At 40.4% G+C, this 21,655-nt stretch overlaps 1 protein-coding gene across 2 annotated transcripts; it reads right to left on the bottom strand.

Moving 5' to 3' along the window:
- Positions 1-162: 162 nt before the first annotated feature.
- LOC123374438 (lipase member M-like) lies at positions 163-21,105 on the bottom strand. Of its 2 annotated transcripts, XM_045024439.1 has the most exons (10): positions 21,039-21,105; positions 17,936-18,050; positions 11,908-12,025; positions 10,829-11,027; positions 9,871-9,980; positions 8,717-8,853; positions 7,834-7,980; positions 6,699-6,770; positions 1,134-1,205; positions 163-921 (listed from the first exon to the last, which is right to left on the bottom strand). In XM_045024439.1, exons 2-10 carry the CDS (start codon positions 18,041-18,043, stop codon positions 688-690), a joined length of 1,197 nt encoding a protein of 398 aa, XP_044880374.1. In that variant the 5' UTR covers positions 18,044-18,050; positions 21,039-21,105; the 3' UTR covers positions 163-687. The 2 variants fall into 2 exon arrangements, with proteins under 2 accessions (XP_044880374.1, XP_044880373.1); XM_045024438.1 differs by lacking the exon at positions 21,039-21,105 and having other exon boundaries at positions 17,936-18,085.
- Between the last annotated feature and the right edge of the window lie 550 nt (positions 21,106-21,655).

Raw genomic sequence — 21,655 nt, 5'->3', positions numbered from 1 at the left:
TATGTACCTCAGTAATGAGCAATTGCTGATTCTATTGCGAGTTAGGGGCCTAAATGCCTGTGTGGATCTAGGCCAAAGAGATTAGATTGAATAGAATTATATATTCAATCAATGCAAAGAAAAAAAACCCACAAACCCATGCAAAACAAAGGGTGGCCTGGGAGTAGGGTCTGGGGAATAGATGTATCCTGCAGAGGAGCCAGGTGGTAGACAATCAGTACTTTTAAAAATACACCCAGGACCAGCGTAAGCAGTGAAGAGCTAGCAGATCTTTATTGTTTCATCCCAGTGATAGCTGGGTGTGGGGGCAGGAGTGCTTCTGCCATATCTGAACAGTGGATAGACAGGGTACTGCTCAGCACTTCTACACACACACACACGCACACACACACACACACGGCACTGGACTCTCTTCTGCCTTCCATAGCAGGAGTGAAGTTAAAATGATTCTTCGAGAAATGTAGCTTTGTTTCCTGAGGTGATACTGTAGTTACTGAAAATCACCAGGAGGATAGAAAATATAACAACAAATGTAGTGAAAATACAGCCAATCATAGTAAATAATAGAGTCAGCAGAAGGGTTAACTTTTTTATAAAAAGGAAAACAGGCTTCTTTCCATACACAGACAAAACAAGCTTCATCAGTGGAATCCATCATTAACCTAAAGCATGGCTAGTCTGTGCAGTTTATGGATGCTTCTCCATTAGGTCAATGATTTCATTGTACATGCGCAGCGGCGCATCCAGCCCCCAGATGAAATCCAGATGTGCCCATTCAGGAATGTTTTTGTAATGAACAAGATTAATAATTTGAGGGAGTAAAACATTAGCATCCTTTAAGTCTGCAAGCAAGTCTTGTCCACCAGTCCATATTGCAGTTGGCACTGTCATATCTTTTATCTTGTATAAAGGAGGGGTGGCCTGGAAAACAGTGAATAGTGTAGAAATGAAAGCCTATGAAATCACAGCAAATTTTACACACATCCATTCAGTAAATGATGAGAGAAGCTGCTCCTCAATCAAAACCAGGAAGAAAAATGCCCCTTACTCCCCCCACTCCTGGGCTCTCTTCCCAATTGTTTTATTTTTCCAAAGATGATGGCACTGTTGCAGAAAAAAAATCACAATCCTACCTGACCAAATTTCACCATATTCTTGGTTTGACTGCGCCAGTTATAAGCTTGGAATTCCCCTGAATTAAGTATCTAATATGAAAAGCAAGAAAGATAAAAAGTTACGATTGTAATACACAAATCAGTTGATCAGGGGATAAAAAGTAAGTCATGGAATCTTTCACCTCAAAGCCTTTGGTTGGATTCCACCTTACACTATGTTGACAGTAATTAAACTTAATCCCATTTGAAGGCTGTGTGGAAACCTACACTAAATTAGCTCAGAGACAAGTGGATAGGTGTCTCTGTCAGCATCCAAGAAATTACCAACAGTCAGTAACCTTGTTAGCACAATGGGGGCCTGGTCCATGAGTAGGGCTCCTAGGCACTTTGGTAATACAAATAATAAATAGTAATAAGGACTAACTGGATTTGGGAGACCAAATTACAGCATATTTGCCAACTGGTGGACAGTTATAGTATAGAATGAAATCATTTGCAGTGTTCCCCCATTTCATTTTTTTCCCTTGAGCCTCTATAAAAGATTAAAATATATGCTGTAGTTCAAAAGGAATTATTTGGGGAAATGCTATGGCCTATGTTATACAGGAGGTCAGACTAGATGACCACAATGCATCCTCTGGCTTTCGAAGCTCTGAATCTGTATCTATTTCTTTACAGATACAGATCACACACATAAAATGTAGGGCTGTCAAGCAAGTAAAAAAATTAATCACTATTAATCATGCTGTTAATAATAGAATACCATTTATTTAAATATTTTTGGATGTTTTCTACATTTTCAAATATATTATTTCAGTTACAATACAGAATGCAAAGTGTACAGTGCTCACTTGATATTTATTTCTGATTACAAATATCTGCATTGTAAAAAACTAAAGAAATAGTATTTTTCAATTCACTTAATGCAAGTACAGTAGTGCAAACTCGTTACCATGAAAGTTGAATTTTAAAAGGTAGAGTTATGTACAAAATATAACTGCATTCAAAAATAAAACAATGTAAAACTTTAGAGCCTACAAGTCCATCCACTTCTACTTCTTGTTCAACCAACTGTGCAGACAAACAAGTTTGTTTACATTTGCAGGAGATAATGCTGCCAGCTTCTTATTTACAATGTCACCTGAAAGTGAGAACAGGCACTCTTATGGCACTGTTGTAGCCAGTATTGCAAGATATTTACATGCCAGATGCACTAAAGATTCATATGTCCCTTCATGCTTCAACCACTGTTCCAGAGGACATGTGTCCATGCTGACAACAGGTTCTGCTCAACAACGATCCAAACCGGTGTGAACCAATGCATGTTCATTTTCATCATTTGAGTCAGATGCCATCAGCAGAAGGTTGATTTCCTTTTTGGTGGTTTGGGTTCTGTAGTTTTCGCATCAGAGTGTTGCTCTTTTAAGACTTCTGAAAGCATGCTCCACACTTCTTCCCTCTCTGATTTTGGAAGGCACTTCAGATTCTTAAACCAGTTCAATTGCTGTACCTATCTTTAAAAATCTCACATTGGTACCGTCTTTGTGTTTTATCAAATCTGCATTGAAAGTGTTCTTAAAACAAACAACATGTGCTGGGTCATCATCTGAGCTTGTTATAGCATGAAATATATTGGAGAATGCTGATAAAATAGAGCCGGATACATACAATTCTCCCCCAAGGAGTTGAGTCACAAATTTAATAAACACATGTTTTTTTTAATGAGCATCATCAGCATGGAAGCATGCCCTCTGGAATGAATGCTGAAGCATGAAGGGGTATACGAATGTTTAGCATGTCTGGCACATAAATACCTTGGAATGCCAGTGTGACGGGTTGGATCACAGAAACCCCCTTGGGAGCTGCTACCTGATGTGCTAAGACTACTTCTGCTCCTGTTTTCCCTGCCAGCTCAGGACTCCAGCACCCTGTCCTTTGAGCCAGACACTCCCATCTGCTCCAACACAGACCCAGGGTCTGAATTACTTGCCCCAAAGCTGCAGGTTTACCTGAAAGCAGCTCACAGAAGTGTGCTTGTCTTTAGCACTCAGATGCCCAACTCCCAATGGGGTCTAAACCCAAATAAATCCTTTTTACCCTGTATAAAGCTTATGCAGGGTAAACTCATAAATTGTTTGCCCTCTATAACACTGATGGAGAGATATGCACAGTTGTTTGCTCACCCAGGTATTAATATATACTCTGAGTTAATAAGAAAAAAGTGATTTTATTAAATACAGAAAGTAGGATTTAAGTGGTTCCAAGTAGTACCTGACAGAACAAAGTAAGTCACCAAGCAAAATAAAATAGAACAAATCTATGTCTAATCAAACTGAATACAGATAATCTCATCCTCAGAGATGTTTCAGTAAGTTTTTTCTCTGACTGGACACCTTCCAGCCCTGGGCACAATTCTTTCCCCTGGTACAGCTCTTGTTCCAGCTCAGGTGGTAGCTAGGGGATTCTTCATGATGGCTCCTCTCCCTCTTTGTTCTCTTCCACCCCTTTATATATCTTTTGCATAAGGCAGGAATCCTTTTGTCCCTCTGTGAGTTCCCACCTCCTCCTTCTCAATGGAAAGACAACAGGTTAAAGATGGATTCCAGTTCAGGTGACATGATCACATGTCACTGCCAGACTTCATTACCCACTTGCCAGCACACAGGTATATAGGAAGATTTACAGGTAAAATATACCCATCTGCAGACAATTGTCCTAGTTAATGGGAGTCATCAAGATTCCAAACCACCATTAATGGCCCACACTTTACATAATTACAATAGGCCCTCAGAGTTATATTTCATATTTCTAGTTTCAGATACAAGAGTGGTACATTTATACAAATAGGATGATTACACTCAGTAGATGATCAGGTCTCTTCATGCAAGAGACCTTTTGCATGAAGCATATTCCAGTTACATTATATTCACTTATTAATTTTTTATAAAACCATATAGATGTCACAACGTCACAGCTGGCTACAAAAGTGCATGAGAACACCTGTTCTCACTTTCAGGTGACATTGTAAATAAGAAGCAGGCAGCAGTATCTCCCGTAAATGTAAACAAACTTGTTTGTTTTAGTGATTTGCTGAACAAGAAGTAGGACTTGAGTGGACTTGTAGGCTCTAAAGTTTTACATTGTTTTGATTTTTAGTGCAGTTATGTAACAAGAAAAAATCTACATTTGTACATTGCACTTTAATGATGAAGCGATTGCACTACAGTACTTGTATGAGGTGAACTGAAAAATACTATTTCTTTTATCATTTTTACAGTGCAAGTATTTGTAATCAAAAATAATAATGTAAAGTGAGCACTGTACACTTTGAATTCTGTGTTGTAATTTAAAAATAGATATATTTGAAAATGTAGAAAAACATCCAAAATATTTAATAAATTTCAATTGATATTCTGTTATTAACAGTGCGATTGAAACTGCGATTAATCACGATTAATTTTTTTAGTCACAATTAATATTTTTGAGTTAATCACATGAGTTAACTGTGATTAATCGACAGCCCTAATAAAAAGTATAATCAGGACAAATTTCCCAAATGCTCACACATCCATAATATGTATTTTGCCACCCCTTTGTAACACTTTGCAGTCTGCTTTGGATTTAACTATCTTGAGTAATTTTGTATCTGCAAACTTTGCCACCTCACTGTTTACCCCTTTTTCCAAATCATTTATGAATATATTGAACAGCGTTCATCCCAGTATAGATCCTTGGGGGACCCTACTATTTACGTCTCTCCATTGTGAAAACTGACAATTTATTCTTACCATTTGTTTCTGTCTTTTAACCAGTTACTGATTCATGAAAGGACCTTGCCTCTTATCCCATGACTGCTTACTTCGCTTAAGACTTTTGGAGTGAAACTTTGTCAAAGGCTTTCTGAAAGTCCAAGTACACTATATCCACTGGATCACCCTCGTCCACTTGCCTGCTGACACACTGAAAGAATTCTAATAGATTGGTGAGGCATGATTTCCCTTTACAAAAGCCTTGCTGACTCTTCACCTACCAGGGGCGGCTCTACGAATTTGGCCGCCCCAAGCAGGGCGGCATGCCGCAGGGGGCGCGCTGCCGGTCCCGCGGCTCCGGGGGACCTGTTGCAGACGCGCCTGCGGAGGGTGCGCTGGGAGGGCGGCAGGTGGCTCCGGCAGACCTTCCGCAGTCATGCCTGCGGGAGGTCCGCTGGTCCACGGCTCCGGTGGACCTCCCGCAGGCATGACTGCGGAAGGTCCGCCGGAGCCGCCTGCCGCCCTGCTGGCAAAATGCCGCCCCAAGTGCGTGCTTGGCATGCTGGGGTCTGGAGCCGGCCCTGTCACCTACAAATAATATTCATCTACTTGTCTGATAATTCTGTTATATATTATAGTTTCAACTAATTTTCCTGGTACTGAATTTAAAGATGGATTCCAGTTCAGGTGACTGAATTTAGTTTCACTGGCCTGTAATTGCCAGGATTGCCTCTGGAGCCTTTTTAAAAAAATTGAATTATATTAGTTATCCTCCAGTCATCTGGTACAGATTCTGATTTAAGCAACAGGTTACATACCACAGTTAGTAGTTGCGCAATTTCATATTTGAATTCTTTCCAAACTATTGGGTGAATACCATCTGGTCCTGGTGATTTATTACTATTTAATTTATCAGTTTTTAATTTTATCACCTTAGTCTGTGATAGTTCCTCAGATTTGTCATGTAAAAAAATGGCTGGTGTGGGAAGGTCCCTGAAATCCTCTGCAGTGAAGACTGATTGAAAGATTTTATTTAGCTTCTCTGCAATGGCCTTGTCTTCCCTGAGTGCTCCTTTTGTACAAGTTTGCAAGGATTTCACTCTTGTGACTGTTCCTTTTAATTTCTGTTTAATTAGCCTCCTCATTTTTGTGTGGTTCCTCTTTTTGAAGTGCTGCTGTGGTGTGTTTCTTTGGTATTTTCCCTCCTGTTCAAGTGTTTGTGGTTGCAAGGGATGTATATGCATATTTGCAAGTGCACTGTACTTGGAAGTGTTTCCTTCTCTGTCCCCCATGCTGCAGTATTGGCAGAGTACTTATCTTAGTATAAGAATGTCTTATCTTATGCTGATCACAAAAACAAAAATTCAGCAACCTGTCATACTAGATTTCCTTTTCCTAGAATATGCAATCACACGAGGAAAGATAGCAAACCTACTGATTAGAAGAATTAATGTCTGTAGTTATAATACTGCCTCTGAATTGATAGGTTGTGTAGAAAAAAGTATGTAATAAGAGCTGCTATAAGGAGTAATTAATTAAAGTAACAACCTGAGCCTTTTTGTTGCTGTACTGTATATATATTAGTAAGACTACTTGCCGCATTACCCTTCCCTCTGATTTCCAAATGTGCTTGTCTTTCCTTGAGGAATTTCAATACCTGTTGTTTAAATATCAATAAAAAGTACTGTTTTTGTTGAGATTTCAGTTGTAAACCACAAATTAGGCAAGTTTCCAACCCATTAGCTGTAACTTCACTTGAGAATATTAAATACACCCAAATTGTATAACATACAGTGGTTAGCACCTACTTTGCAGCCCAAAAGCTGAACAGTACCTGGCTCCAGTGGATTACATTTTGTACAGATGTTCCTGCTGGGGCTCGGGCTACATATACATTAACACGACTCTGAAAGAAAACATTCAGTGAGGGACCAGTTCCACCCCGTTTCTTACAGAGTAGTACCTTTTCACTAGAGTGCTTCTGGTAATGGCAGTGGAACTACTCATGGAGTAAGGTACTCCATATGAGTAAAGGTGACAGGATCAGCCCTTAGCAAGTATTTCAAATGTGGCAATGCATTGGATACAGAAAAACATTATGCAGAATTTTTAACGGAGTTATAGTCTCAAAGGATATGAAATCAACCATTTTGATAAGGCAGGAGATTTATCGAAGAGACTACAGAGTATTTATTTAGTTCACACTTGTAGGGATTAATAGGTAGGATTTGTGATATGAGGGGGAGCCCTTGATGCTCCAGGAATGTGCTAACTGCCATGAACATATACAGCTAAATCCTGAGTCACGTCCTTAAGAAGCTGTTAAACAGTCCATAATTCAGCAAAAGTCTAATTCAAAAATCAAAGGGGATTTTGCCTAGAATTGAACAAAAAGGGGATCCTCCAAGTGTCCTCAATCTCCCTGTTCATGCATGTCTTTCATTCTTGGACCCATGGAGAGACCTCTGCAGTGTTGAGGATTCACGTGATGGGAGGAGTTAGATGGGGGGGGGGAGGGGTTGCTACCAAGCATTGTTCCTCTCTCCCTTCTAACCTTAGAGGGAATCTGCTGAAAATGGGATACAGCCTGAGGCTTAATAACCTCAAGTATGAACAACAGTTCCATCTGCAGCAGCCAGCAGAATAAGCTTTCTCACCATGGGAGAGAACTCCAGCATATTTCCCTAAACACTTGTGAGTCTTGGAACATCTGTGGATTCTGGGGACTGAACTGCTTGCATTTCTGACAGGTGGAGAAAAGCTCTCCCCCAACACAGTCATATAGCCCTCTGAGGGTTTTCCTGTCTCTCAAACCATTCCTGTGGACTTTTCCATGGAAGGATGTGATTTGGCCCTGACTAAGGACTTGAAGATTCAAATCACAGAGTTTCAAGTTAAAAATGAATACGACTTGAATATAGGGGCTAGAAATCTCCCCACACAACTGCAGCCAGCTGTGTTGTACATACCATATTTATGTTATTTACATTGTAGCCTCCCAGAATGAAGAAGACATTTCCACAAAGCTTAGCAAAAATGCTGCGTCCACAAAAGGAAACAATTAGCTTTCTCAGCCATTCACTTTGGTGAAATAATTCCCTTCTGCCAAGCAAGACCTGGAAAAACACAAAGGCATTGCTCACTTACTGAATTGTTCTATGCATTTTTCTTTTTTCAACCCCCCACCCTTTATATTCTATTTCCCCGTTTTCCCTCTCCCCTTCCTTAATGATTACACCCCTATTTTTCCTCCCCCCTAACCTGCAGGCTACATACTGCTTGAGGAGGGCGGGCATATGAGAAAGAAGTTGTTTGTTTATCCATCAAACAGGTGTAGCACAGGCATTGCCCAATCAACGCGGTTGAGCTTCAGATTTTTTTGCTTGTTTCATGATAGACTCTCTTTCAGGTTAACTCCAGTTCTGCTTTTGCTCCTGCACCTGCAAGTACTTATGCACATGAGCAGTTTTGCACAAATAAGTAGCCCCATTGACATCAATGGGATTACTCACACTTGCGTAACACTTATGCATGTGATTTAGTGTCAGTAGGACTGGAGCCACAGTGATTCTTCTGGAGTTACTGTAAATATAGGTAAGTATGTTTTTTAAGTCATGAACTTAACTTTGTGGAATGCAATAGTCTCCTTTTGTATTTCTGGACATAAATAAGAGAAAGACGTAAGTAGGTCAATTAATTCTCCCAGTGTTGTGGGCAGAGCTGAACATCTTTAACCACAGACGTGAGCAGACCCCATACATTTCTAGTTAAATATATGTTTTCAGTTCGTCCATTCTAAAAGTCAAATAAATATTTAGACAATCAAATATTTTAAGTAGAAGGATCACATACCCTGAGAAACTTTTCAGGAAGATACAGGAGTTTTACTGCAGGGCTTCTGGCATATTTAACTGTAGTTACAGGGGCTAAGGCAAAATACAGTTTGATTCTTTTAGCCAGCTGGGGCATTGTTGAAAATGTAATGAAAGCTGAGAAAATTCAAGAGAGAAGTTAACTAGAGCAACTTTCATAAACTAAAATATCAGTATTTACCATACTCCATCCTTCAGTTTCAAACTTGCAGGCAATCCTATAGCTATTCAAATATTGACTGATTACTGAAGTAAATGTTTGTCCTAGATTTCATTTGAAACTCAACTATCCTCCCTGTCCTGCAGGCTTGCAAACTATTATCTTACATCCGCCTCCTACACTGATACTCTTCTTGTTGTGTTCTATCTCCACTACTTCTCCAAAAATTCATCCCAAGTATATATACTATTTAGTTCTGAAGATACATGCATTACTCTCCCAAACAACTGCCTCATCATATTGCCTTTGTTTTTACCCTCCACTCCACCCAACCCCTCTGTCAGCGGCCATCTCCACATTTTGCTTGTCTTAACTTAAGCCCTGATCCCACAGTTAGCTCCAAAACCCCTTAACCCATGAACTCAATGCAACTATTGGACCATATTAAACTCCAGTGTAAGTCCAAATCATTGGAGTTACAATAGGAATGCATTTGGCCCATTCTGTTTTGTTATCTTTCATATAAAAGGTGTTAGAGAGGTCCAAACACAGTCTTCACTGCTGTATAGCGGTCCAGACATGATTCCATAACTAGGGCCCTGCCAAATTCACGGTCCATTTTGGTCAATTTCACGGTCATAGGATTTTAAAAATAATAAATGTAATGATTTCAGCTATATAAACCTGAAATTTCACGGTGTTGTAATTGTAGGGGTCCTGACCCAAAAAGGAGCAGAAGTAAGGGTGGCAATACCACGACCCCCGTAAAATAACTTTGTGACCTCCTGCAACTCCCTTTTGGGTCAGGACCCCCAATTTGAGAAATGCTGGTCTCCCCCGTGAAATCTGTATAGTAGAGGGTAAAAGCGCACAAAAGACCAGATTTCGCCCGGGGCGGAGAGGGAGAATGAGATTTCCTGAGATAGTGCCCTATCCATAACACATCACTCTGCATTCCTTGTAACATTACATACCTATAGTGGCACCCTGTGAATAGCCAACATAGTACAACTGCTCTTGTCCAGTTTTCTGCATAATAAAGTTTAGCACTGCTGGAAGGTCAAACTTAGCCATCTCATCAAAACTGCCGAGAGAAAGGATGAAAAACATGCACGCATAAATGAAATCCCAGATGAGTTAGCGTTGGATAAGGGAAATCTAGGTTTGTCAGATCAGAAAAAACAAACTGCTTTGTGAATAATTCTACTATTTTGAGTCCTAGGTCTTTGTGGCACCTGGTGTAAAAGAGACTGTTCACTAATTTCCGAGGTGCTTTCTGTTCATACCTTAGGGATTGATCCAGACCCCACTGAAGTCAATGGACAGTCTCCTTTTAATTAGAGTGGGCTTAGGATCAAACCATGAGTGCCTAATCTTCCTATGTAGAAGAAACAATTAATTACACAGTTATGGAACCATTTTCATGGAGATCACATAATGTACCACTACACAGGATCATATAATGTACTGCTACAGTCTAGTCTTCAAACATTCATTAAAATAAAAGTGCACTGGAGGCCCTAATGACTGAAGTTTTCTGTTTGCCTTCAGGGAAGGTACAGTGTGGATACAAGCAGTGCAGTCTTCCCTGAGTCACCCCATTGTTGAACCTCAGCAGTGTCTAACAGGCCAATGAGGACTCCAATTAGTGCCAGTTATGGTAATATTTTTACAGTGTGGCTAGACCACAGCCAACTCATTATCCAGCACCAGCTTCTAAGCCATCAGATGTCAACAATTTTCACTCATTGTCAACCTGCATTGAGGTTAAACCAATGATCCACATGCACTCTGACACCACAGTGATGGGTGCTTTATAAAAATCTAGATAGATGAGCAGACAGATAAAAATGAAAGATTTCAATATCCCATTAACAATATCCCAAGTCCCTCCGAATGCTATGTCCAACAGTGCTCAATAATTCAATCTACCTGAAAGACCAGAACTCATCTTGCTCAACAGAAAGATTGCGGTGTCTTCTAGACCAGGTGTTCCCTCTGCTGTTTCCCATCCAGACGTCATAGCCAGCATCTGCTAGTATGAAGCCCAGGCTATTGTTGGCCAGGTTTGTGACCCAGTTGCTAGCATCTCCTAGTAATCCATGTTGAAGAAACACAGCAGGCTTTACAACTGAAAGAAAAAAAATTTACTGAGCTGCTTGATTAATATGGTAATACAATGATACTCCTGTCCAGTACTCAAAACTGTGATTCCCAGTCCTGTGCTGGATTAAAGGCACACTCCTATGGATTTTTTTTAAGCGTTTATCCCTTTTTCAGTTTGTTATGAGATATAATGAATGCCTGGATTTTTAAAAAGTTGATTTCCTGTTTATCTTAGGAATACCAGAATGTAAAGTCTAGTCTCGCTGGTTATACTGAAGAAGTATGGCAGAACTGAGAGAGGAGCTTCTAAATACCTTAGTTTAAGTAGTAAAGGCATGGAATATTTAATAAAGGCTTTCTTTATTCAAAATGTTAATTTATCACTGAGATTAAACAGGTGTGAACAAAAGCAACCACAACACAAACCATGAGATCCAAGGAAGAAACTGGGCTTTCCTGAAAGTGGGTGTTTGGGGTAGATTGCAGCCTTCAAGCTTTTATTTTTTATTTTTTAATTTCTACTGATCAAATGCTAAATCCCTAATGATCGGAGTACAAGCTTCAGTTCATTCAAGGCCAGATTTTCAAAAACAGACCATTAGAACATGGGTGCTGGAACTACAGGTGCAAGAGCACTCCGTGGTTTCCATCATATACAGGGTTTACAGTTTTGTTCAATGGTTTTCAGCACCCCCTCTATACAAATTGTTCCAATGCCACTGATTTAGCACCAAATTCTGCTCACCTTACTCACAAAAACATTTCCATCAACTTCAGTGTGACTATCCACCTAAGGCAAGCAGGACCTGAGTTCAGACATATGCAGATTGGCAAAGCAATTTAGACACCCGTTTTTCAAAATGTGTCCTATTAAGTCTTCTTTGCTTTACAGAAATAAATCATACCCGTGTTTCCCTGATTTTCTATTCCATAAGGGATTCTGTTAATGCTAAGGATATAGCCATCTTCCGTCACCACTTCATACTCCTCACTGGGGTACCCTCTATAGGTAATGAGCTCGCTCTGCAAGAGAAAACACAAATGCTTTTACTTCAGATGGCTTACGGGTGTCCATTTTCTACACAGTATGTATATGGAAAGATCTCTGTGATGAGAAAACATTGTGGACTAGATCCAGCTGAGGATCTGGTCCCTTAGTTGTTAGGTATCCAGAATAAAAAGAAAATATCATATTTTAATGACACATCCCTCAAAACTACCCCTCTTTCCTTTCATATTCCACAATACATTCTGGAACATTTTAGCAGGATTGTTGTAAGCAAGACATGAAAAGTAATTCTTCCACTCTATTCAGCACTAATAAGGTCTCAGTTGGAGTACTGTGTCCAGTTCTGGGAAAGATGTGGACAAATTAGAGAAATTCCAGAACAGAGCAACCAAAATGATTAAACGTCTAGAAAACATGATCTACATGGAAAGATAGAAAAAATGTGTTTGTTTAGTCTGGAGGAGAGAAGGCTGAGTTTTAAAGTACGTAAAAGGTTGTTATGAAAAGGAGGGTGATACATTGTTCTCCTTATCCACTGTGGACGGGACAAGAAGCAGTGGGATAAAATTGCAGCCTGGGAGATTTAGGTTAGACATTAGGAAAAACTTCCTAACTGTAAGAGTAGTTAAGCACTGGAACAAATTATTGTACCTAGGGAGGTTGTGGAAACTCCATCCATCACTGGAGGTTTTTAAGAACTGGTTAGACAAACACCTGTGAGGAATGACCTAGATAATACTAAGTCCTGCCTTCATGCAGGGAACTGGACTAGATGATTTAGTGAGGTCCCTTACTGCCCTACACTTCTACGATTCTATGTTCTAAACCTCAGCTCTAGAATTCTGCCACCTAGTCAAACGAAGACAGAAATCTAGAAAAAACTTAAAATATGGAGATTAAAAGAGAAGGATTAATCATTGAGAAACCTATTAGTAGCTAGACATTTCAGTAAGAGTCTATTTTGAATGATGCCAAGTTAGCTTGTGTAATTCACATACTGTACAAATGTTTATTGAAGGAGATGAATGGTGTTATGTGTATATGGGTATGAAGTTTATGAAGGAAAGGTGATAATCCCTCTGAGTTAAGGTTGGACCCAGAGTTACATTTGAAAGCTATTCCAACTGCACCAATAACAGTTCCCTGAAAGTTAACCTTTTAGAAGATCAGAGAACTTTTCCAGGAAATTGAAAAGAAACTGAGTAAGTTATTTTTATGATTAAAACCTCTTAAAGTTGGCTCCTTTTTTATATGTTTGCCAGTTACATAACCCTTCTTTGTCTCCAATGAAATCAACTAACACTGCAAAATTTGAAACATAGGTAGATATTGACATTCACTCAGCACTTTTCAGGGTCAGGAACAGTAAAATAACTATGAATTTAAGATGTAAAATGCTGACATTTTTAGAGTGTGAAATGTGGTGTGATGGCGAAGACTTAGGTCTATGGGCTCTGTGTGGTGGCTTGATGAGATGATGAATCGTTGGTTCCTATGCAGCTAGGGAGTGCCAGAGAAGACAGAGTATGTGGAATACGTTGGAAATGTAAGCAGGGGGTAGAAGGGAATAGTGGAAAAGGAGTGATCTCAGGTAGTGTTAAATTCAGTTTTTGAACTTTTCTGATACTGAATTTCCAGATTTTTAGAATAGAAATATTATGAAATCACCTTAACTTTCAGTTAAAAACTGCCTGTGAACTAAGCAAACCTCACAACAGCCCCACAATATAATGTTATCTCCATTTTACAGTGGGCTACATGATGGCTCAGAAAGGTTAAGTGACAGAATATACCCCTGTATTCACATCCTACAAATTGTTGTAATAATCTTTGTGCAAAGTACGCCTTGTAAAGTATCATTTGAAAACTCAATTTGCTGGTCATTGTTGTCCTGGTAAAATGTGGTAGCAACATTGTATGTGAAGTTATAAGCTTTTCCTATATGATGTTATTAACACATAGAATCATGGAACTGGAAAGGACCTTGAGAGGTCATCTAGCCCAGTCTCCTGCTCTTGTGGCAGGACTAATTATCTAGACCATTCATGTCAGGTGTTTGCCTAACCTGCTCTTAAAAATCTCCAATGATGGAGATTCCACAGCCTCCCTAGGCAATTTATTCCAGTGCTTAACCACCCTCACAGTTAGGAACTTTTTCCTAATGTCCAAGCTAAATCTCCCTTGCTGCAATTTAAGCCATTGCTTCTTGTCCTATCCTCAGAGGTTAAGAAAAACAAATTTTCTTCCTCCTCTTTGTAACAATCTTTTACATACTTGAAAACTGTTATCATATCCCCACTCAGTCTTCTCTTTTCCAGACTAAACAATCCCAATTTTTTCAATCTTCCCTTATAGATCATGTTTTCTAGATCTTTAATAATTTTTGTTGCTCTTCTCTGGACTCTCTCCAATTTGTCCATATCCTTCCTGAAATGTGGCGCCCAGAACTGGACACAATACTCCAGTTGAGGCCTAATCAGAGCGGAGTAGCATGGAAGAATTACTTCTCATGTCTTGCTTACAATACTCCTGCTAATACATCCCAGAATAATATTCACTTTTTTTTTGCAAAAGTGTTACACTGTCAAATCATATTTAGCTTGTGGTCCACTATGACACCCAGATCCCTTTCCGTAGTACTCCTTCCTAGTCCCAGTCATTTCCCATTTTGTACATGTGCAACTCGTTGTTCCTTCCTAAATGGAGTACTTTGCATTTGTCCTTATTGAATTTTATCCTATTTATTCAAACCATTTCTCCGGTTTGTCCAGATCATTTTGAATTTTAATCCTATACTCCAAAGCACTTGCAACCCCTCCCAGCTTGGTATCATCGGCAAACTTTATAAGTGTACTCTCTATGCCATTATCTAAATCATTGATTAAGATATTGAACAGAACTGGACCCAGAACTGATCCCTGCGGGACCCCACTCGTTATGCCCTTCCAGCATTTTCCAAAACCCACAGCCCTGCCCAAACTGAGGTTGGCAAACAGTTCTGTCCTAAACAAAGGAATGTGTGCTCTGCTTCATTTACATGTAAGCAGTAAACAGAGTCATCAAGCAGGAAGGGAAACAAAGGAAGCTGAAACAGGTGAGAAAAAGGCAGCAGGGTACATCCTTCCACATAGGCTTTTTGTCTCTTGCTGCCTATCTGAAAATGTTGAATCTGATCTAGAGAAGGGGTCTGGACCTACAGGGTTTGGTCAGAAAGACTGCTGAAAATATATGGTGAGAAACTGCTTGAATCTGATATAGTTTGTTAAGTTAGGTATTAGTAAATGTCTTATCTTTATTTTTCCTGTAATCATGTCTGACTCTTATGCCCCATTACTTGTACGCACTTAAAATCTCCCTCTTTGTAGTTAATACACTTGTTTTATTGTTTTATCTAATCCAGTGTGTCTAGATTGAAGTGTTTGGTAAACTCCATTTGGGATGCCACGTTGTGCACATATTATTTATTTTAAAGAAATAATGGACCTAATATAACTTGTGTTGTCCAGAAGAGGGCTGGGCTGTATGGGACATACATTTCTGGGGGGAAATCTAAGACTGGGGGTGTGTTGGGGCCACCCAGCAGTATAACTGAGGCTGGTGAGAGGCGGTGTGTAATCCAAGTGTGGCTGGCAGACTGCAGCCACACACAGACACTCAGCATGTGACTTGCATGCTTGGAGGCTGTTTGTGAGCTGCCCAGGTGGGAGCTACTTCAGCAAGGTATTGTATGGCACCCAAGGTTTCATGCCAAGGATGACACAGCTGTTCATGAGCTGGGATTGGACCCTGGTACGTCACAGTGACTTGCCCAGGGTCACACAGGAAGTGAGCAGAGCCAGCTCATTGCTCTGAAACCACCACTGTCACAGAGCTTTATGGTTCCACATTTGCTGCTGGAAGGCAGGGTCGTTTTACAGATACGCAGCATTCTTTAGTGGCTTTTACTCTGCAGGGCAATAGGATCAAGATTTTTTTTAAAGAAACCAGTGATTTAAAGGGGCTTGATCTTCAGGGAGTGGGTGCTCAGCACTTTTGGAAAATCAGCCCCTTTACTATGTCTGATGCTGAGTGCCCCCCAAAAATGGAGACATCCAAAAATCACAAATCACTTCCAAAAATCTTGGCGGAGGAAGTCTGTGTTCCAGAACCTTCATTGCTTGCCCTTTTCAGCTGGAAGGCTGGTGCTGGTGCAACAATCTAGTATTCAAAGGGGAAATTTTACTATGCCACTTCAGTAAAGAAAAATACTGCATGTTGTAGTTTCTACCCCTCATAAGCTGGACTCTGATACATGTAGGTAGGAAGGAACATCTGACAAAACAGAATGACAGTAAGCCCTGTCTACGAGTTTAGGTCAAATTTAGCAGCGTTAGATCAATTTAACCCTGCACCCATCTGCACGATGAAGCCATTTTTGTTGACTTAAAGGGCTCTTAAAATCGATTTCTGTACTCCTCCCCGACAAGGGGATTAGCACTGAAATCGACCCTGCTGGGTTGAATTTGGGGTAGTGTGGTCGCAATTTGATGGTACTGGCCTCCGGGAGCTATCCCAGAGTGCTCCATTGTGACTGCTCTGGACAGCACTCTCAACTCAGATGCACTGGCCAGGTAGACAGGAAAAGCCCTGCAAACTTTTGAATTTAATTTCCTGTTTGGCCATTGTGATGAGCTGATCAGCACAGGTGACCATGCAGAGCTCATCAGCACAGGTGACCATGGAGTCCCAGAATCCAGCATGGACCAAACAGAAGGTACTGCATCTGATTGCTATATGGGGAGACGAAGCCATGCTATCTGAACTCCTTTCCAAAAGACGAAATGCCGGAATATTTGAAAAAATCTCCAAGGGCATGAAGGACAGAGGTTATAAAAGGGACCCGCAGCAGTTCCACGTGAAGCCTACCAAAGAATCAGAGAGGCAAACGGCAGCTCCGGGTCAGAGCCCCAGACATGCCACTTCTATGATGAGCTGCATGCCATTCTAGGGGGTGCCCCTACAACTACCCCACCCCTGTGCTTCCCTGCTCCCCCGCCCCTCCCGGGCTACCTTAGCAGTTATCCCCCCATTTGCGTGATGAATTAATAAAGAATGCATGAATTTGAAACAACAACGACTTTATTGCCTCCGCAAGCAGAGATCAAAGGGGGGAGAGGAGGGCAGTTGGCTTACAGGGAAGTAGAGTGAACCAAGGCGGCGGGTTTTCATCAAGAGAAACAAACAGAACTTTCACACCGTAGCCTGGCCAGTCATGAAACTGGTTTTCAAAGCTTTTCTGATGCACAGTGCGCCCTGCTGTGCTCTTCTAACCACCCTGGTGTCTGCCTGCGCATAATCAGTGGCCAGGCGATTTGCCTCAACCTCCCACTCTGCCATAAATGTCTCCCCCTTACTCTCTCAGAAATTGTGGAGCACACAGCAAGCAGTAATAATGATGGGAATATTGGTTTTGCTGAGGTCTAACCGAGTCAGTATACAGCCCCAGCGAGCTTTTAAACATCCAAAGGCACATTCTACCACCATGACATGTACCCAGAACCACCTGCGACAATGTTTTTGCCCCATCAGGCATTGGGAGCTCAACCCAGATTTCAAATGGGCAGTGGAGACTGCGGGAACTGTGGGATAGCTACCACAGTGCAATGCTCTGAAAGTCAATGCTAGACTCAGTCTGTGGACGCACACCGCTGACTTAATGCGCTTAGTGGGGACACACATAATCGACTGTATCAAATCGATTTCTAAAAAATCGACTTCTGTTAAATCGACCTAATTTCATAGCGTAGACATAAGTGTTTGAAAACAGGGGAAATGTTAGCTAAGTGCATCTCACCCATACCTGTTAATACAGACAATTCTAAACAATTCTGTGCTATCAGCAATGCATTCCATTCATTTTAAATTAATTCCAATGAATAACTTACAATGTTCATATATGCCTCAGGATCCACATGATCTCTCTTCATTCTTATGAGTTTCTCTAAAGATATAGTTCCTTGGAACAAATATGCCACTGCAATGAATAGCCACATCTTGGTTCTGTGTAAAACAGTACATTCATCTGTTAACAACATTGCTCTCGCTGCACGCACAATACAATACGAACATGGCACTATGTCTGATAAGAGGTGAATTGCTGAGAGATGAAGTTGTGCCTGGTACAACAGTGAGCCACCTGGCACAGCTCCTGATTGCTTATGCAGTGCAAGCAGCAAAAACTGGAAGCAAATGCACTCACCCAAGAGTCAGGCACATTACCAACTCAGAACTCCCTTGAATGCTAGGCTGTAGTGCCAGCATTCAATCCCAAAGGCACTCCATTGCCCTCCTGTCTGCAGAAGGCTGAGCAAGTGCATGATACTTTTTTTCCAAAAGCAGGAGTAAGGAGAATTGTATGGCATGCTGTCCTGTGGCCCCTCAGGTTACTGGGGCCTTCTGCCTGCCTCTGCCTCACAGAGACAGAATGCCTCAAAGCATCTCTGCTCAGAAGCTGCATCTCTATATGCTCACATATTCTCGCTTTCTCTCTCACACACATACACTCATGGGGACTGGCTTCAGAGAGAAACAAGACAACAATTTAGTTTGCAGACTCAAAAAGATTTTGACAGATCTGTGGAAATAGCAAGGAGATAGTTACAGTCATATTTTAAAATTTGACAATACTCATATTAAGACGTGGAAAGGCAGGAAGGGCACATGCAAAGTGACGTACTGTATGATTAACATGGTTGAAGATTTCAGTCTGATTTTTATCAACATGTTTCGTTCTGAAAGTGTAAGAAACTGAATTCTCTGAAGGACTGAAATGAAACCCAGGGCCTGACTGTCCAAGGCTGACACCTTGTGTCCTTATCTGTTTCCTGTGCAAAGTGAACGCAAAGCACTACCGTATAGTTTTGTCCCCACCTTGCACTGGCGTGAATGACTACACAAAGGTACAAGGCATTGAGGGGTCAGGCCCAATGGACTTACTCAGAAGAATAAAGGGACTATTAGATTTATAGAATTGGGCTCTAAATAAAGACTAGAGTGACCTCAACACCAATTTTAATTAGCAAAAACAATGAGGAGTCCTTGTGGCCCCTTAGAGACTAACAAATTTATTGACTCCTTGTTGTTTTTGCTGATACAGACTAACACGGCTACCACTCTGATTTTAATTAGGTTACTCTAAAACTGTTTTTGTTATTTATTTTTAAAATGTCCATATCACATATAACATATCTCAGGGGAAAATTATTCATACCTGTACATAGCTCTCCAATGAGAATGAGGCAGAGAAAAAACCTAGTTCAGAGAGCTATTAAAATTGGATTAATTAGCCCTAGCAACCCTCCATAACAAAGGCACTAGACATTTGGTGGCACGGAACTAATTTCAGGATCAACACAAGCAATGGCATTGTCACTTGTATAAACAATACTGATGGCCTCATTCTTGGCATATCTGAATTAACTGAGTCGCTGGACCCAGCTTCATATAATATTTTTGTGTTTTTATCTTTTGTATTACACCCGGCTGCCTGGGAATGGGTGTTTAGGCTCTGTCTAATTAAACAGACAAAGAAGAGGCGAGCCAGAAACCAAAACTGTTCAGAGAAAGGGTTGGTTTCCACAAACCTCCCCATCTGAAAAAAATTAGAAGAAAAAGTTTTGGTTTTTGGTTTTTGGTTCAACATTTCTTTGGTTCTGAAATGTTAGTTCATTTATACTTAAAAAAATGTTAAAAGGTCAAAATGCCTCAAGTGACCCACACCCATTTTTTTCTGGTTAATCAGTTCTTAAAAATGTTCAAAATGTTGAGTTTTTGTCCCAATTCAAGATGGAAACAATTTTCAATATCGCAAAAATTCTTGCAGAATGGGAAAACCATTTCCCATGTAGCTCTAATAATGATCGTCCATTCAGTCTCTGATTCCTTACATGTAACTCTTTTTCCTCTTTGATACCCATCCTAAAAGATTAAGGGGACCGGGAATAGGTAGCTAGAAGATTAAATTAATGATGAGGTTTTAGTTGCCTCACTACCTGATCCTATTGCTTCATCTCTTAGGATGGATTTCAAAGAATTACACATAAGGAGACAGCAAAAACTCTAATGGTGTGATCAATATTCTATGCAATAGGGACAACTATCAACAGAAGCAAGAATTGCACAGCTGCTGTGTAGTAAGTGTAGGAAGCACTTTTGAAAATCAGGTGACTTATGTAGCAACCAACTAAAGACTTCCGATCCTAAATGTAGGCACCCGTTTTTTTAAATCTTGGCCAGAATTTGTAATTTATACAAACGACCTAACTGTCAAAGTCCCTCTACTTAACAGGGTATGGAGGTGGGCCTTGACAAATTCAGTTGAGTGCAGCAAAGTGCAACCACACCATGGGAATAAGAATGTAAGTGGATGAGGACAGGACAAAGGTGAGAGGGTATTTATGAAATGTGTCTTTGGTCTGTGAATGCCTCTGAATCGTTCTGTAGATTTCAGAGAACCAGTAATGTACATCTAAGCTGAGCAGATTTTATTGGCAAACACACTGCAGTTGCTGCTCCTCAGGCCAATAAGCATCCATGGTAGTCTTTTCAGAAAAGTTAACATAAATAAAGGGTTTATTCTTCCTCTTAGACAAAAGTTACACATAGGTATACACAAAGATATACACACTGTATACACAAGGTCCCTTTTTAAACAATATTAGCTATTTAGAAAAGTTCACTTCTTTTATAATGAAAAGGATACATGCATTTTAAAGTACTTTCAGATCAACTCATCCTTCCTACTCATTCTCTCACCTGTCTTCCTCTACTACAGACCAGAAGAGAATGAGTTGTACAGTCACCCTTTATTGGAAGGCACCTTTCAGCAAGCAGCAATTCTTTTGTCCATGTAATTTTAAACAACAAGAACAAGCCTTAGAAAGGTTACTTCTCAACAGCACATGCTAAATCATTATTTGGTTTTGTATCTTGCAACCCCAAGAAAGCCATCACAATTCTGGGTCAGAGTGAAGTAAAAGTATTACCAACCTTGTGCTCGAGTTCACTTGCTCCACGCAGAGATTCTGATGCAGGAGTGACGGCAGCTCTGATGGCCTCAGTGTTTAACAGCAGCACTAGGTAAAGGAGATAAACAATGTGACATAAATAGCACAAAATTTTCCCAATAATAATGGCAATGAGGACTGATTTCTCTCCACTTCCTTCTTCCTTTTACCTAGCAAGTTAGCAGCACTTTAAGTTATTCATATTAAAGGGAGTGCACTGCTCTAGTGCTACTTATAGGAGCACAGAATGCCGTAGTTTTAAAGGGAATACTGAGCCCCTTGAAGTGGAACAGCCTCGTCAGGAATTTCAAATACAAACACATTCACAGAGCTGTCATGCCAATAAAACCTGGAAGAATTCCCTTTTTTACTGCTAACCTGCCAGGCCAGTTATATTCTTGTTCTATGGAGGGGATGGAAGGTAACCTCATTCTCTGATGCCATGATAAATATGAATTTTACAGCACAAAAATGTTTTTATTCTTTTTTATGTACATGCTGCCATTCCATATTGCTAAAGTGATGAAGAAGCAGCTAAGGAGATTTCCCTATTCTGATTACATATGCATACTCTCAGCGTGAATTCCATGCATACAATAA

Source organism: Mauremys mutica, chromosome 7, assembly GCF_020497125.1.
Source record: "Mauremys mutica isolate MM-2020 ecotype Southern chromosome 7, ASM2049712v1, whole genome shotgun sequence".
In the NCBI taxonomy this organism is placed as follows: domain Eukaryota; kingdom Metazoa; phylum Chordata; order Testudines; family Geoemydidae; genus Mauremys; species Mauremys mutica.
Note: the sequence above shows the minus strand (reverse complement) of the source record. Positions and strands in the feature narration are given on the sequence as shown.